This window comes from Oryctolagus cuniculus, chromosome 7, assembly GCF_051225735.1.
Source record: "Oryctolagus cuniculus isolate XC-2025 breed Fujian yellow rabbit chromosome 7, ASM5122573v1, whole genome shotgun sequence".
Lineage (NCBI taxonomy): Eukaryota > Metazoa > Chordata > Mammalia > Lagomorpha > Leporidae > Oryctolagus > Oryctolagus cuniculus.
The window spans coordinates 44,974,355-44,990,943 of record NC_142873.1 but is presented as its reverse complement, the minus strand read 5'-3'; the positions used below and the strand labels follow the sequence as shown (position 1 = coordinate 44,990,943).

Below are 16,589 nucleotides of genomic sequence, written 5' to 3'. Positions count from 1 at the left end.
TCACTCAAGGATCTGCTGAATTACAACTTGAATGAATGAACCTAGAGTGGGCCAAGGAATTCACAGTGAGAGGGAAGGAATGAGTGCTTCCCTGAGAGCTGGGAGCATGGAGTCAGGGGCTTGTCTTTTTTTTTTTTTTTTTTTTTAGGGGCTTGTCTAAGTCCTCCAGGCTTAATGGACTCCAAAGAAAAGGGAGCCTGCTGAGGCCTTCCGGAACTCTGGAATGCGGGCTCGTTAAATACCTTCTTCTTGGAAGCCTAAGCAGTGAGGCCAACCAGCTACCCCCAGGAGAGCTGGGGTCATTCTACCGGAAACATCAAACCTCTGAGCTCAGCCAGCAGCTACCTTCTCACTGCCAAGCTCCAGGCTGAGGAAGAGGAGTAACTTGTCTGGCCAGTCAAGAGCCCCTGTTCACTGATGTAGCAGTGCCCTAGACAAACAGGAGGGCACGTGAGGTGAGACTTCCTGCTGCCCAGAAGCAAGCCTACATCCGTTGTCTCGGGCCCCGGTGTCCATTGCAGGGCACACATTCGGTGGGGGGGACCCTCCACAATGCATGACAGTGCTTAGAAGATGCAAAAAGCATAAAAGATAAAAGGTCCTGTGGCCAAGAGCCCCCTAGATTCCCAGCCACACCCCAAACAGTAGCAACCACACCATCCGTTTGATAAGAATTTTTTTATTAACATATAATATTTAATAAAAAATAATATCCATTCTGGCTCTCTCCTCCATTGCAAGGGGAAGAGTAGTTAGGAGGGGCTGGCACTGCCCACCCCTAGGCAACTGGACAAGCCCTGCCTCCGGGGCTCCCTCTACTCCCTGCTTTCCAACAGGCTCTGACCTCCAGACAGACGGTTCAAAGTTACAAGTGCTTTAGGCCCTCCCTTGAACTCCCCTAGGCCCACCCACTGTGCAGAATTCAGGGGCCACCCGGACAAACCCCTTGCTTTTCTCATTCCTGGGATCCTTCATTCATATTAGAAAGAGGATCTGGGGGGACAGAGAGTCTCTACTGGCCAGGGGAAAGGGAGGAAAGGGACAGTGATGGGGGGCAGGGCCAAGAAGGAGGATGGTGGTGAGGTCCCTCACTGCAGCCGGTCACTGCGGAACGAATCCTCCACAGCAGGATCAGGCAGCAAGGCGCAGGGGTCACTCAGCATGTTTAGACCTTCCAGGCCCAGTGGCTCCATGCGCAGCTCATCTTCTAGCCCCAGCCCCAGCTCCAACCCAGCTGCCGACACCTCAAAGCCAGGTACTCCAGCCAGGGCTGCTGCGATTTCCTTAGAGAACCCTGGCGAGGAGTCTCCTGTGGGTGGAAAAGGTGGGTGAGGCCCCCGTGCCTCGGAAACTCTCGACACCCGTCAGTCTTGTACTGCATCAGTGGGTGTTTTTTTTTTTTTTTTTTTTTTTTGACAGGCAGAGTGGACAGTGAGAGAGAGAGACAGAGAGAAAGGTCTTCCTTTGCCGTTGGTTCACCCTCCAATGGCCGCCGCAGCCGGCGCGCTGCGGCCGGCGCACCGCGCTGATCCGATGGCAGGAGCCAGGAGCCAGGTGCTTTTCCTGGTCTCCCATGGGGTGCAGGGCCCAAGCACCTGGGCCATCCTCCACTGCACTCCCTGGCCACAGCAGAGGGCTGGCCTGGAAGAGGGGCAACCGGGACAGAATCCGGCGCCCCGACCGGGACTAGAACCCGGTGTGCCGGCGCCGCTAGGCGGAGGATTAGCCTAGTGAGCCGCGGCGCCGGCCCAGTGGGTGTTTTACTCCCTCCTTCCAACCCCCAGCATCACCACTGCCCCCTCACCCGTGAGGATGATGTTAGGTCCTGAGCCATGGCGGGAACAGTGGGTCAGGTTCTGGTGGTTGAGGGTATGGGGGTCCTGGGAGCCGCTCATTGGCCCCTCACCCCCTAAAAATCCAGGCCCTTCGGAAAAGCCAGGGGGATCCAGCGCCAGGCTGGTTGATGGGCTCTCCATGCTGAACTGCTCCAGCTGTGGACACACAGGCAGACCTTGACGAAGCAGGCTTCAGCACGGGTGCTCCTGCCCGCGCCTGCCTGACCCTGCTCACATCCCCTTTGCCCATCAATCTCTATCCGCCCAGGGACAAAGACAAAGACAGAGGGAGGTGGCAGCAAGCAGAGCAACAGAAGCGAGCACGGGGCCCAAAAGTAGGTGTGGGCACCGTACCTGCTGGGCCAAAGCACGCATGCCAGGAGCGGGTCAAGGCAGTGGTCATCAAAGAGAAGGCTGAGCAGAAACAGAGGGGCAGGAGTAGGGGGTCAAATGCAGGAAGAGAGGAGCCCCAAGCTGGCAATGCTATGTCACCTGGGGGGATGGGGACCCCACAACCTAGGTCTCCCAATTTAGAGTGTACTAGAGATACCACCCCCACCCGCTCCTCCCCTGCTTCTGAGGCGGGACCTGAGTACTCACGTTCCTCAGGCTGAAATCACTCATCGGCCGGTGGCAAGGCTGCTGCATGTGCCCAGCGGATCCAGGTGGGTACAGTGTCCCATAATGTGGCTGCCGGCCTGGCGGCTGCCCGCCTAAAGACTGCACTGAGCAGGCCTGAGAGGACAGCCCTCCTGGCTGCTGCAGAGGTTTGGGGGTGGGTGTCTGGGTGGGCAGAACCAGACTTGGAGGACTATATGTATATGGGGGCAGTCGCTGGTCAGTGGGCAGTTTACTGGTATCCAGGGGGACGCCCTGAAATGAAGCAATGAAAAGGGGGGTAGTTTATCCCTCAGTGTGCCCCCAAGATGTCTTGGGGCTTCCCACTCTCTTTAAGCTGCAACTGTCCTCAGCACAAACATGACAATATTCCACAGGCATTTGTTGGGTCAGGTGCAGTGACTCCGAAGTGCACATCAGAAGGAAAGTGACCGAGCGAGGCGAACACAGGGTAATTTTGAAGTTACTCCAGAAGTCAATCATCCCTAAACCCTGATACTTCAACTACTGGTAGTAGTGGAGTGCTGGTGACACATCTCACAAGTGACTGACAGCACCACAATGGAGGTGAGAGCTGCTGTTCTAAAGCCTGCAAGAGGCCGGAGGGAGTGGGAGAGGAAGGAGGGAAAAGCAGGAAAGGAGAGAGGGCGGTTAAGCCCACTGCAGGCTTTGAGAGCAGAGTGCTTGCTGGCCTGTCTGTCTCCCCTGTGGCAGAGGGGGCCTGTGTAAAGATGGAACACAGAACACACATTCCAGGGAGCAGCAATGGAGGAGGAGGAGAAAGTAGGGCAGAGGAGTGGGAAAAGAACACTAGGGTGAGAGAAAAGGGGGCAGAGATAGTAAAACACAGAGAGGACAGGAAAGGAGGGCCGAAGGGAACATCTCAGCACTAAAGTAAGAGTTCTCAGGTCTGGCCCCAACCCTGCCTAACCTGGGAGTAAACTTGGGGAGGCGCTTCCCCTGTGGACCCCCACGCCCACATCTGCCCAGTGAAGAAGGGACTGCACTCCGTGATCTGGGAGTCTCTGACAGAATTCCATGAAAGCAAGGGAAATGAGCAGAGAGGATGGGCCAGGAGAGAGGCAGGGCAAACAAGCCAAGAAAACAAGGACAGGAATGAAGAAGGGAGAGGGGCAAGGAGAAGCTACTCTTTGCCGAGCGTATGCCTGGGCTAAGCCTGGCACCAGGTGCCTCACGGCTGTTACTTCATGTGATCCTTCCAAAAACACCCCTGTTTTATAAAGGAGGCCACTGAGGCTCACGGTCCTTGGATTATTCATCCAAAGAGACTGCAACAGGAGGCAGAGGCAGAATTTGAAACCAAAACGCTTAGCCCCAGGGTTCACATTCCTAAGCCAAGAGGAGACAAGATGGAGGCAGAGGACAGAGGAGTGGAAAGGGTGGGTGAGACAAGGGTACAGGAGGTAGGAGAAGAGATGGGGGAAGGGAGACAGACATGTAGGGAAGGCAGCCACGCATACCTGAGTGATGGAAGACAAGGTGGGTGACATTGTTGGCGAAAACTGTTTGGGCAGCTGCTGTTGGGACCTTCTGGCGTCGGCTGGGCCCGCGGGCAAACTCAGGGGGCTGAGGGGCACTCGGCGGTGGCGGGGGGAGGCCCCAGGGGTAGAAGCTGGGTACAGGGGGGCACCCAGGACGGGAGATGAAGTGGAGGAGGAAGAAGAAGAGGATGAAAGGGCTGGGGCACTGAGTGAGGGGTGGCTCAGGGAGGTGGTGGGCAGTGCATGGTGGGCCAAGGAGGAGGCAGGCAGTGAAGGGTGACTGTGGGAGCCCTGGAGCTGGGGCTGAGGACTGCTCAGGGAGGCCTGGAGGTTGGGATTGCTTAGGGAGGACTGCAGGGATGGGTGGCTGAGAGGTGAATGAAGTCCTGCAGGCACAGACAAAAAACCAGAGATGCCAATATTACTGATGGGAATTGGGGCCCTTTCCGCCCAGGATGAGTAGCAATGACCAGACTATGGAGGTGGCAACACAATGTCCTCCCTACGCTGTCCCTGACAGTTGAGATTGGGACTGCCCACCTAGGGGCTGCTCTCCATCTTCTTTCCAGGAAGAGCCATACCTACCAGTCCTCAATGATTGAAAACTGCAGTGAGGGAATGCTGGTGTGTGAGGCTGGCTGGGCTGGTATGGGCAGTCACAGGAGGACCCCAGTCCAAGACTCCCTCCCCTCTGTCCCTCCAGCCAGGCAGCACCTGGTGGGCACGTTGTTGCAGGATGCCACTCACCTGGTGCATCATAGCCAGGGCCCAGGCCCAGGCCCCCACTGATGCCCAGGTGGGTCATGGTGTGAGTCAAATTGGAGGTACTGTTGCCCCCACTCAGGCTGGGATAGGCTGTCTCCTCAGGGTCCAGGGGGGTGGGCAGCGGTGGGGGAAAGTGCAGGTTGGTGAGGTCAGGTAGGGAGCCCCCCGTGTTCATGGCAGGTGGGAGAACAGGCACATTGGCAGGCTGGTCAGGAGACGGAAAGATGCTGGGGAAGGAGAGAAAAAGGAAGATGTAAACGGGAGGGAGGCAGTGGTCGGGGAGAGCAGACATCAGTCTCCCACATCTCCCCCCGCTCTTCCGCTAGCCTCAGAGGCCACTTACTTAATTCCAGGGACTTCACAGGACCGAGGCCGGGAGGAGGACGAGGACAGCTGAGGAGAGAAGGGAGAATGTGGAAATGAGGCAGTGCTCAGTGGGAACACTGGGAGCTCTGCTCCCTGCAGGGGAAGGGCTGACACCCAGGGGCCCACACCCACCTTCTTAGCATCCCATGGCTTCAGCAAATGCTTGTCGTCCAGCAAATTCTCCTCAATAGCAGGGACTTGAAAGAGAAAGACTAGTGATGGCAGGGCTGGAGAAGGAGCCAGGAAGGCAGGAAAGGAAGCAGAGGCAGGTGCAAGGGAATCCTGCTCCCTCAACCTGCACAAAGTCCCCAACACCAGCCCAGAAATTCTTTGGCACTCAGTACCCAACAGTGGTGAGGAACACATACCTTTGGAGTCCATTTCACCATCCAGGAAACCTGCAAGGGACGCAGTGGAGTCAGTTCCAGGGCCCACTTGCCTACCTGTTTCAAACAAAAGCTTCAGGCTACTCCCAACCCTGGGACATGACCACTTACCCCCACGGCGGCTAGGCAGGACACTGGGAGGCGTGGGGGCTGGGTAGGTGTCCTGGGGGCTGGGATTCATTACGCTTGTGTGCAGGGCAGAGTCAGAGCTTGTCCTGTGGAGGGAGCAGAGATGAGCTGGCACCCATGACAGTCTTGCTGGGTCCCATGCCCTGCCCAGAAGGGAGAAACACTAGCTGGGCGAGAGCAGGATGGGAGTGATGGGTAGGGCCCCACAACTGCAAATGAGAGACTTGGCCTAAAGAAGGCAAGGGCCATCACCTGTTAAGTGCAGATGGGAGTCGAAACAACTGCCCCTTCTCTGCCGGGAAATTGCCCCAGGGCATCGTCCTGGGGTGGAAAAACAGTCATGAGAAGGAGAAAGGTTGGTAATGGACGAGAAGGTGGGCACCAGCTTGGAAAATGTGGGGCAGCCAAGGTGGAAGGAGACCAGGATCATGCCTCACTGTTTCTGGTTCTTCCGATACCTGTAACCCATGAGGCTCTGCCCCTGGTCAACCTAAGAGATCTGGAAACTTCTCAACTCCTCTCTCCTAAAATAAGCTGAATAGGGAATCTTGGAGCTTGGCTACTCTGCTGGGTGTAAGTCCTAAGGGTGAGATGGACAAAAAGGAGGGGTTCAATAATCTCAGAGTGTCCAAGGACCTGGGATCCACCCTTGACAGAAGGCAGCCATTTTCAACTGCCACCTCGCCATTCTCCCTTGCCCCTTAAACACACACACACACCAGCCTGACTACAGTTCCTATTGGTCCTACTCTGACTGGACGGTGAGGCTTGGCCACTCATGTCAACATGGCCAAGACTGGACTCTGACCCACCTACTCTACCTGCCCCCACCCCTCCCAGCCCTGCTGCTGTGGAAGGAGGTACTGCTGAAACCCTAGCCCACTAAGCCGGGCCCCAACCCAAGGTCCCTCCAAGGACATGTCGGCAAGTGGGTAGGAGATTCCGCCTGCGCTGGACACTCACCTTCGCCAGCTGGACTCTGGGGGAGGAGATAAGTAGGCAGGACTGTAGGGAGAGCTGTCAATGTGAACAGCACCCGTTAAGGGAAAAAGTGGAGAGGGACGAGACCAGATGAGAGAGTAACGGAGGCAGAGATGAGTTGTCTCAGGAAACTCACACCTTCCTCCTCAGCTACAATGGGCAACAGTGGGGCCAAAGAATGGAGGTGAAGAATAGAATCGGTCTTCAGTTTGGCTGGAAAATACAAAAGACTGTCTGCGCAGGGCTTGAAGGAGGTCAGTCTGTGGGTGTGAGGCTGGAAGCCAAGAACAGAAATGAAGGAGGAGGGACTGCGCCTCCTTTGGAAGGAGACTTCTCAGGGAGCTCTGCCTCTGGCACAGAGGAGGCTGCAGTGAGGTCAGTCAGAGCAGCACAGTCTGAGGAGCAGTGGTTCCGGTCACAGTCACACATGCAGCTGTGTGACAACAATGGGCTGCGGCCTTCTCAGGGAGCGCTTCTGAAAAGGATGGGCCTGGACAGCACTTACAGCCCTCTCCTACCTGAGTCCCCGGGGAACCACATCCCATCATCCTCCAGACCCCTCAAACTGGGAAGGATATGTGGCGGGGGTATCGGCGGAGTGGGGACACCATTCTTCTAGGATCTCTCTGCACCCGCTCCACCAGCCCGTGGTGCCGAGTATTCCGAGATGAATCCAAAGGCGAGTGGAGGGGGCTCTGCCGAAAGGGACAGGTGAATCAGCAGGGGAAGCGGCCTAAGAGCCTCCGCTCCTCCCTGGCCAGTGTCCACTCACCTGGAACTCGGCCAGGCCACAGCCAATCTGGTTAACATTGGGCAGAGAACCACCATAATGGGAGCTCCTGGTGTATGCCAGTCGCAGTTTCTGGGCCTGTAACTGAGACGTGGGGAACAAATGGCAATGTCATGGAACGGAGCACTGTCCCCTTAGGCCATCCTTGTCACCAGGATGTGCTGCTGCTGTTTTAAAGAAATCTGCCAGATGGGGCAGGCACTGTGGGGCAGTGGGTTAAGCGACCACTTGGGACACCAGCATCCTGTACTGGAGTGCCTGGTTCAAGTCCTGGCTATGGCATTTCTGATCCACTTTCACGCTAGTGTGCCTGAGAAGGCAGCAGACAATGGCTCAAGTCCTCAAGTCCCCGCCACCCAAGCAGGGGGCCTGGATGGAGCTCCTGGCTTTGGCCTGGCCCAACCCTGGCTGTTGAGGTCATTTGGGGAGTAAATCAGCAGATGGAAGATCTGCGTTTGTGTGTAGGTGGGTGCACATGTATGCACGCATGTGCCTGGGTGTATGTGTGTGCATGTGTATGTGTGTGCACGTGTATGTGTGTGTGTGTCTTTCCCTCTCTGTCACTCTGCCTTTCAAATAAATAGCCTTTATTTTAGAAAAAGAAGAAATTTGTCAGAAAAAGACCCCCCAATCCACTCCAGCCCTGTGCAGGCCGCCCTCCTGGAGGATTGTGCTACTCTCGGGCAGCGCCTGGCACTGTGCTGGGCCTGCCTCACTTGGAGTCAGTATAAGCAGAGTCCCTGAGGGGCTGTCAGGAGCTCCAGGCTAATCACAGGGAGGGGTGTCTATTATGCACCTCTGCTTTCCTCTCCAGATGCGTTCAGGACTAATTGGAAGAGAAGAGCGAGGCCACAGGTGGATATCAGAGTCATTACTGCCAGCCTCTTTCCTTCCCACTCCGGAGAGCACGGGCTCCTGGGCTCAGTCACTTGCCCAGCCTCAGGAAGGCTACACAGCTTGTACCTCCAGAACTGGACTAGCCAAGGGATGATGGCCCTCCTAGCCAGAAAACAGTGCCAAAACCAAAAGGCACACTTCCACTGACTCCTAAGATCCTGACTTGGCAGGGAAACCTGGCGAAAGGAAGTCGGAGAAGGAGCAACAGACCACTCCAGCCAAGACTCGTCATCTCCCCGGCCTCATCTCTGCTTTGGGGAGATACATCTGATACAGGGGTGAGGTCCCTCAACCCTCGGCCTGGCATGAGTGTAGTCTGCCTAGAGATCTCATATGCCCCTGTGAGAGCTGAGTATCCACTGCCAAGTCTCGGCCACTGCCACCAGCCAAATAAAAAGACCCAGGGCTATGGAGAAGTAAATTCTAAGAGCTTCCGGGGTTGCACTGCTGTATATAAGCCAACGCAAGAAATGCCCTTCTGTTCCAGGATGTCAGAAATGCTGACCTCGGGGTCACTCCAAGACCACTTTTGATAGATACAGCAATGCCAGCCTGTCAGCAACACAGGACCCCATGGCCATATCTGTCTCAAGTGGGCTCTCGCAGCTGGCCAGATAACAAGCTGAGCTCCAGGTCTCTTATTTCTCACTCTAGAATCTGGGGTCCCCAGGCCTTGGCTATGTGTGTCCACTAGACTTTTCCGTGTGGCAGAGGCATGGAGGGCAGAGGGGGTCTTTTGATAGACTGAGGCACCACAAAGACAGAAGCCTGTGCTTTGGGTTTCTCACAGCTTTTCTCTGTTTGCACACATAAGCCCTAGGATCCTACCCGGCCTCTGCTGGAATCCCAGTCCAGAGGGCAGGGCCTGAACTGTCAACCAGAGACCAGCCTGTCTCCCATCTTGTGTCTGTCCCCACTATGATCAAATCTCTTAACGGGGAGCAGCCAACAGTTAGACCACAATCCTCATGGTAGTGAGGATGGGTTATGCTTGTGCATGCACACACATACACTCTGTTTGCTTCGCCACCTAACTTTCTCTGTTCTGACTCCCACAAACTAGGGCACATGGTCCCAAGAGACACAAAGAGGAAAAAACACACAAAAACCCAAACACACCCAAGGGAAACACACACAAAAATACAATCAAAGTCACAGTCATAGGCTGATGTAATCACAGAAAAAGCCTTGAAGTGTGTTATTTATGCTCCACCATCTCCCATTAAATTCCTTCCAGCTCTCTGCAATGAAGGACCCCTGCACTCTCCTCACCTGCTGTTTTGATATGTCCCTAAATTAGGACTGCATGCCAGTAGGACAAATCCCCAACCCTTGCTTCTTCAGACGTCCAGCCCTGGGAAGCAAGAAATCAAGGCGGGGGCTTCAGTGGCAGCCTGGCAAAGTTTTCTGGAACGCCTAAGGAACGAATAGCCCCTGCACATGGAGGACCCTCCAAGGTACCCCATAAGCTGACCTACAGTCAGCCACTGCCCTAGGAGGCTCAGCAAGTCATCCGGCTCCACGCAACCTGTTTCTGGGATTCAAAGCTCTAGTCGCCTCCAAGGCCAGAACACCAGGCAGCAGTCTGTGAGCGATGGACCTCACCTTCCTTCACATCAGGAAACCACAAGAAGTATTTGAAAAAGGAAGCAAAGGGACGGGACGCAGGAGGGGACTTCCTGCCCCACCGTACCCAGCAGTGCGCGTTCACACCACTCAAGGGGCCTTTTCCTGGAGGTACCAAAGCGCCAAGAGTGGCACAGCAGGGCAGGAGAGGAGTCCGTGGGGATTACAAACTCAAAGGAGCCAGATTAGCAAGCCGACCATCCTCCCGAGATGCCTCGGAAGAGTCCCCTAGGGAACTCCGTCAGGGATGCACAAGGACCACTCACCTCCTCCTTCCGCCAGATTTCGGGCGACCACTCTCCGCCCACTCCTGCCTCACGTACTGGCCCCCTCGCAATCCCACTCCCCCAACCTCTCCAGTGTTTCCGACTCTTCCCGCAAAATCCGTCTTCCTGCCCGTCGGCCCTCAACCTCACGCTTCCCAGACGGCGGCGCCCGCTGCCCGTGCCACCTCCTCGGCTACGGCTCCCGCCTCCGCCCCGCCTCTCCGACCTCCGCTCGGGAACTACTCCACTCCGCTCCCGCTCCCCAGCGCGGCCCCTCACCCGGGTGGAGCCGATGTCCATCATCACCTCCTCGAAGGCCGCCGTCTCCTCGGCCTGACGCTGCTTCTGCAGCGCAATCTTCTCACTAAACTTGCGCGGATTGGAAGCCGAGGTGGTGGCCGAGCCGGGCCCGTTCGCCCCTGACGTCGCCATCTTCCTCTCCCGTCCCTCCCCGCCACCTTCCCAGTACAAGCCGCGGCCTTTGCCGCGGGCTCCGGCCCGGCTCCTCCAGCCGTAGCCGCCGCCGCCGCCGCCGCCGCCTCAGCTAGCACCGCGAACCCGGCCCCAGCCTAGTCCTGACCTGCTGCGCGCAGGGCCCGCCGGGAATTGTAGTTTGTTTACGTGACTCCTTCACACCCCCCCAGTTACGCAGCACGGAGAGGAAACGGACACCATTTCCCAGTAGCCTTGTCGACTCCGGGAATTGGGGACCTTGCTCCACCCACTTGGCTACTCCCTGCGCGGAGCAAGCTGGGAAACGTAGTTCTCAATTAGTCCGGAGCACAGGATTAAGGAGAGGAAAGGGAAGAGAAAGGAAAGGAAAAGAAGGGAATGGAAGGGGTGGAGACAGGGAGGGGCCAAGTAAGAGACAAAGGAGAAAAAACCTGGTCATCTTCAGGGAAGGGGACTATTGGGGCCAGAGTGAAAACACTGAGAGCAAGTATCTTAAACACCTGTAAACATCTGGGACGCAGGTCCTCTCAAGCAGCCACACACTAATCCCTTTCCCAAGACAAACGAATCGAATACAGCACAGATGTATAAACATTTTTTATTTGGGTAACATATCCCAAAACAGGTCAGTTAGTAAAATAGATTCTAGAGAATACAGCCCTATGCATAGTCCTCCCTCCCCAAAAATAACCCTGGTAGGTAGGAATCTGCCTACCCACTTGGGCTCCTCCGGTATATATATATATATTTAAAAAAAAAAAATTGGTAGCTCAGTGTTTATCATTTGTGCCTGGGGCACCATGTCCATGTTCCATATTCCTAAGGTGCAGCAGTGGTAGGTGGCCCCAGCTCTCCAACAGTCCCCTGACCCACAGCCCAGCAAACATTTCTGCCCTCTACCTCCCCCAAGGATCTGGGACCAAAAGAAAGCAGAACCCCTCCACGGAGGCGCTGGTCAGGGCTCACTGCCACATCACTGTGCTTTGAGAAAGAGGGAGGGAAGCTATTTGGCACTTTAGAAATAGAGGAGTGGGCAGAACTGGAGATGCCCTAGAAGGTACCAAAACTGGTAAGGAGAGACCATTTGGCACTAATCCCCTGGGAGAAGGGAAGAGGGAAACTTATTTGAGTACAAGATTAGGGAAGTATGAGGGGCCCACTTCAAGTGGCAGGTGCTGAAGTTGAAATGGGCTAAAACCAACAGGGCACTGACTCTGGGTCCATGTCCTCCCCATCTGCTTACCCCATAGCAGCGGGGTGCCTACCTCTGGCTTTCCTAGTGTCAGTCTGTCCCTATCCATAGTCCCTGACCAGTCAGTGTCCTCTGATCATCTCTCTAGTGACTTAACTGTCTCGCTTCTTGGGCCAGCCTTTGCCCCACTGCCTTCTCATTTCATTGAACGAGATATCCCAAAGCCTCCAACCCTACCTCCCAGAGAACTCTTTGGTCCTCAGCACCTCCCTCCCCACATACTGGGGGAGGGGAGGGAGGGCAGGGGCACCTGCTGACCAGCCTCCCCTGCCCCTCTCTTGACGCCTCCTAGATCTGAATGAAGAGCAGGCCAGTGAGCAGAGCAAAGCCTGCTAGGAGCAGAATGACCTTGAGGATCCTCTGCTCAGAAGTGGCCAGCTCCTGAGGCAAGATTTCCAGGAAGGTGATGTAGAGGAAGGTGCCCGCTGCCATGCCCTCCAGCACAGACTGGGCCAGCTGGTGCAGAGGTCCAGCCAACTCTGCCAGAGCTGCACCCAGCCCAATGCCTAGAGGTGTCATGCATGAGAAGAGGATCCCACAGCCAGCCACCACCTGCACTCGCAGGTTGCTCTGCAGCAGCCGTAGAGACAAGCTAACAGCCAGGATACCCTTGTGGAGCAGCAAAGCCAGGCACAGCTCCATGGCCCGAGCGCGGTCCCGCTGCAGCCCCACCGCCAACCCCTCGAACACTGAGTGCAGGGCCAGGGAGAAGACCAGTACACAGGCACGCAGGGCTGAGGGGGCCGCCGGGGCTCCATGTGCCTGTGGGACCCCTGGCCCATCGTGCCAATGCTGTGGCCCACCATTCACTGTTCCCAGCAGAGCCCTTGTTTCCTCCCGAGGCGGTGGCCCCGACTGCTCCTTGTAGGCCAGTGTGATCTGTTCCATCACCAGGACCAGGAAGAAGCCCATGGCCAAGATGAACTCTTGTAAGGGGAACTGGAGCTGTAGGCAGAAGGAGCAAGAAGGAGTTCAGGACACAGGACAAGATAGACAGGAGGAATCAGATGTTGACTGGTGGAGGCCCAGTGACACAGAGCTGGGGTCCCACATAGACACAGGGCCATCTGCAGTCACACCAAGACCGAGTTACTTGGTGACACGAACACAGAATAATACACAATCACCTAGACAGGGAGTCACTCCCAGTGTCCCATGGAGACCAGTTTCTCAACTTTGGCACTACTAACATTCTGGAGCAGATATTTAACACGGGAGCTGTGCTGTGCAACTGCAGGCTGTTTAGCAGCTTCTCCAACATCTACCCATCAAATACGGGTACCAAGAACAATGACTTGGGAGGCTGGTGTGGTGGCGCAGTGGGCAAAGGGGTAAGGTAGCAAAGCCGCTGCCTGCAACGCTGGCATACCACATGGGCGCCAGTTCACATCCCAGCTGCTCCACTTCGGATCCAGCTCCCTACCAATGGCCTGGGAAAGCAGTGGCAGATGGTCCAAGTGCTTGGGCCCCTGCACCCATGTGGGAGACCCGGATGAAGCTCCTGGCTTCAGCCTGACCCAGCCCTAGGTGTTGCAGTCATCTTGGGGAATGCACCAGCAGGTGAACATAAATCTTCCCTTTCTGTGTAACTTTCAAATAAATAATTAAAAAAAAAAAAAGATGGCTTTCCCCACAGGTATGACAACCAAAAACATTTCCAGACACTACCAAATGTTACTTGTGGGGCAAAACCACTCCCAGGTTAAGGTCACTGATGTAGACATACACAAAGTGTCATAGGGAGACATAGTAAAATTCACATGTTGGTCCAGCTCCCCAGATGCTTAAACACAAGAATTTCATACTGCTGCTGGGACATTCAGGTTTATACACAGAGACACAGGGCACTGAGTCACAGACTTGCAGAGGATTATATGCAATGTCACTTCCTCAATCTTAGGGAAGAGGGAAGGAGCACAGGGTGACTTCTCTGCACCACGACCCCACTGTCTCAGTTTTTCCTATAATGCGGCCTTTCCTATGCCTGGGACTTGGTTGTTCCCCACATCCCACTTCCTTGAGCTAAAACCCTTTAGAGCCACAACACCCAGCACCTGGAAATTGTCTCCTGCCCTTCCCAAGCCTGCGGGGCCCTCCAGGAAAGTGGCAAGAGAATGAAAATGATTCCTGGAGCACTGTTAATTTACTGGCAGCTGGATCTGAGAAACTCACAGAGTAAGTTACATGCCTGATCATAAGGCTTCTCACACCCTCTGGGGGTGGGGGATAGGGATATTGGGTGGAGGGAGCACAGAAAGTTATGCCCCCTAATAATAATAATTAAAAAAAAAAAACCCACACAATGCATCGGATCACATGCCAAGAGCATGTGATTACATTTTACACAGCCACAGAAGGAAAGGTGAACAGATCTGTACGAACCAGCTCTCCTAGAGGTATTTGATGTGCTACACCTCCACACACAGGGTCACACGCTGCAGGTAAGTGCTCACCGTCACGTGCAGGGCTGCCAGGGCCTCATCTATGGCAGCCAGGTAGTCAGGCAGCAGGTCCAGGAGACAGGTGGCCAAAAACACGCCCCCCGCAAAGCAGCTCACTAGGCTCAGGGCTTTCTGGCGGGAAGCTGAGCAAAAGTGGAGTACGGAGGGGAATGAGCAAAGGAACCCCGTCCAGGCTCCAAGACCACACCCCAAGCAATGGCTACTCCTGCCTTCCAGGCCTCCTCAGGTCACCTCCCTGGGTCCCCAAGCACCCACAGCAGCAGGGAAAAGGAGTGGCCTACCTGAGGCTTCGTGGCTGGCTCCAGGCCGCCGCAGCACGCAGATGGGCACCAGGCTGCACAGAAGGGTGAGCACCAGAAGCAGCACCAGGGCCCCCAGCTTCACCTCCAGCCCCACGGGCACTGGGGGTGCCGAAGCCACAGCCTCTGGGCGCCACACCAGGAGCTCGGGCTCTCCCCAGGGCCCCATGGCGGCGGTGGTGGTGGTGGTGGCTCCAGCGACTCTTGGACCTAGGAAGATCAGACTGGACTGGGTGGCTGGCGGGATGGTCACACAAGGAAAAGAGAAGCCACCTTCTGACCTTCCCCATCTCGGGGTGACTCATGCCCTCCGTCCCATCCAGGAACTGTCCTCTTTTCCTCCAGACTTTATCTTTCCCAAGCTACTTAATAACTTTACGAAGCCAGGACGGGGGGGCAAGGAGGTACAGATAGGCCTGCGAGGGGCTCCCATTACCCTTTCACCAGGAGTCCCCCAAGAGCTAGCGACTGCCTCCAAATAGAACCTGGCGCTGGGTGGGCGGGTGTGGGGAGGCGTCTCCTAAGCGACGCAGAGGCCGGGAAGGAGTGAGTGAAGCGAAGAGGGCTGGAGACTGCGGAGAGAAGTCCCAGGTAGCTCCGTGGGGCGCCTGGACAGGCAGAGCTCGGCAGGGAAGCGGCTCTCGCGCCCTCCGCCCCAGCGCCGTCCCCGCAAAGGCAGACAGCGAGCTCCACGCCACGGGCGGAGGCGTCGGCGCCCAGGACCGGAGGACAGGGACTCTAGGGGCTTTAGGGGCCCCGGGGGCCCGGGACGGGCTGAGCCGGCACTGAGGGCGGTGTCTGGAAGTCCATGCTCTGGGAGGCGGGGTGCGCGGCCGCCAGCGTCGCGGGACGGAGATGAAGAATGTTGAGAGCGGGGACTCGGACTCCTAGGCCGCGGGAGGCCCGGGAGGCAGATCCCGCTCGCGCCCGGGGGGCCCGCACTCACCTCGCCAGGGTCTCACTACATGGTATCCGCTGGGTTCCGGCCTCCAGTCGGGAATTCCCGCCCCCACCTCGCCGCCCCCTCCCCCCGCAGCCGCCGCGTCCCCGCGCCCGGCGACCAATGACGGCGCCGAGTGGGCGGGGCACCCAGAATGACGTGAGTAGCGAGCCAATCAGACACCGGGAGGAGGAGAGGTGGGGAACCAGCGACTTGGGGCGAGTGAGCACAAGCGAGGGAGGGGACCAGGCAGAGGATCGAGGGCTGCGAGCTGGGGTTCGGTCGTGGAGGGCTTCCCGGCCGGAGCCGGTCCGTCCTCACAGGCCTTGAAAATACAGAGTTTTTCCTAAGAGACGGAGCTGGAAACCCCGCGAACAGGGCTGGGGTCGCGTCCCCGAGCCGCATTCCTGTCTTCCGCCCCACATTTCTGAGGATACCTGGCTGGCCTTGGCCCCAAGTCTCCTTATCTTATCTCTTAAGATTCTAACACCCGGTCAGTGCCTGCTATGGCGCCAACTGAGGGAAAGAGTTCCCTTCTTAAGACGAACTTCCTTGCCTGACTTCGCTCCCAGCCCTCACCAGGAGGAAAAGGGCTAGGGAGAACTGGGAAGAGACAGACGTTCTGTCTCAAATCATCCCTTCTAGACTCCCAGCGGCGGAAGCTGACTTCTGGGCAGCCTCCTGGCCTCTCCGAGCGGGCAGAGAAGAGGCAGCCAGCTCAGGGGTTGTGGAAACCCCAAGCAGACAGGAGCTTCCCTCAGCATACTCCAGCTTACAGTGCTCCCCAGGCCGGCAGGCGTCTGGCCAAGACTCTCCCGCCTGCGCTGGCACTCTTAATCCTCTCCCTCCAACCCCGCTGGCCTCCTTTCTGTTTTCCGTTCCTTGAAAGCACCAAGGTGTTTTCAGATGGGGACCTTCACTGCTTCCTCAGCGGGGGTCCTCTTAGCCCACAGCCCTTGCTCTTAGAATCACCTTCTAGCCTCATGGGATGCTCAAAGTACAAAAAAAATAGGACAAGTTTT

The 16,589-nt window shown here is 56.5% G+C and overlaps 2 protein-coding genes and 1 long non-coding RNA gene across 8 annotated transcripts; 1 reads left to right on the top strand and 2 right to left on the bottom strand.

The window, feature by feature from the left end:
* Positions 1 to 123: 123 nt before the first annotated feature.
* On the top strand, positions 124 to 8,690 carry LOC149125506 (uncharacterized). 2 transcript variants are annotated; one of them, XR_016210605.1, is made up of 3 exons: positions 124 to 455; positions 2,831 to 3,020; positions 8,187 to 8,690. It is a non-coding gene; the product is annotated as an uncharacterized LOC149125506 (long non-coding RNA). The 2 variants fall into 2 exon arrangements; XR_016210604.1 differs by lacking the exon at positions 124 to 455 and having other exon boundaries at positions 2,708 to 3,020.
* Positions 664 to 10,841, bottom strand: CRTC2 (CREB regulated transcription coactivator 2). 5 transcript variants are annotated; one of them, XM_051857268.3, is made up of 14 exons: positions 10,441 to 10,841; positions 7,355 to 7,456; positions 7,164 to 7,277; positions 6,565 to 6,629; positions 5,854 to 5,922; positions 5,584 to 5,687; positions 5,455 to 5,484; positions 5,219 to 5,283; positions 5,064 to 5,113; positions 4,703 to 4,947; positions 3,935 to 4,341; positions 2,436 to 2,708; positions 1,805 to 1,991; positions 664 to 1,309 (listed from the first exon to the last, which is right to left on the bottom strand). In XM_051857268.3, the coding sequence occupies exons 1-14, from the start codon at positions 10,591 to 10,593 to the stop codon at positions 1,089 to 1,091; spliced, it is 2,085 nt and encodes a 694-aa protein (XP_051713228.1). In that variant the 5' UTR covers positions 10,594 to 10,841; the 3' UTR covers positions 664 to 1,088. The 5 variants fall into 5 exon arrangements, 3 of the variants coding, with proteins under 3 accessions (XP_051713228.1, XP_051713229.1, XP_089156043.1); XR_016210602.1 differs by lacking the exon at positions 3,935 to 4,341; XM_051857269.3 differs by lacking the exon at positions 5,854 to 5,922.
* Positions 10,842 to 11,198: 357 nt separating this feature from the next.
* On the bottom strand, positions 11,199 to 15,643 carry SLC39A1 (solute carrier family 39 member 1). Its single transcript, XM_002715483.6, has 4 exons — positions 15,574 to 15,643; positions 14,610 to 14,837; positions 14,320 to 14,450; positions 11,199 to 12,811 (listed from the first exon to the last, which is right to left on the bottom strand). Exons 2-4 carry the CDS (start codon positions 14,794 to 14,796, stop codon positions 12,155 to 12,157), a joined length of 975 nt encoding a protein of 324 aa, XP_002715529.1. The 5' UTR covers positions 14,797 to 14,837; positions 15,574 to 15,643; the 3' UTR covers positions 11,199 to 12,154.
* Positions 15,644 to 16,589: the final 946 nt, after the last annotated feature.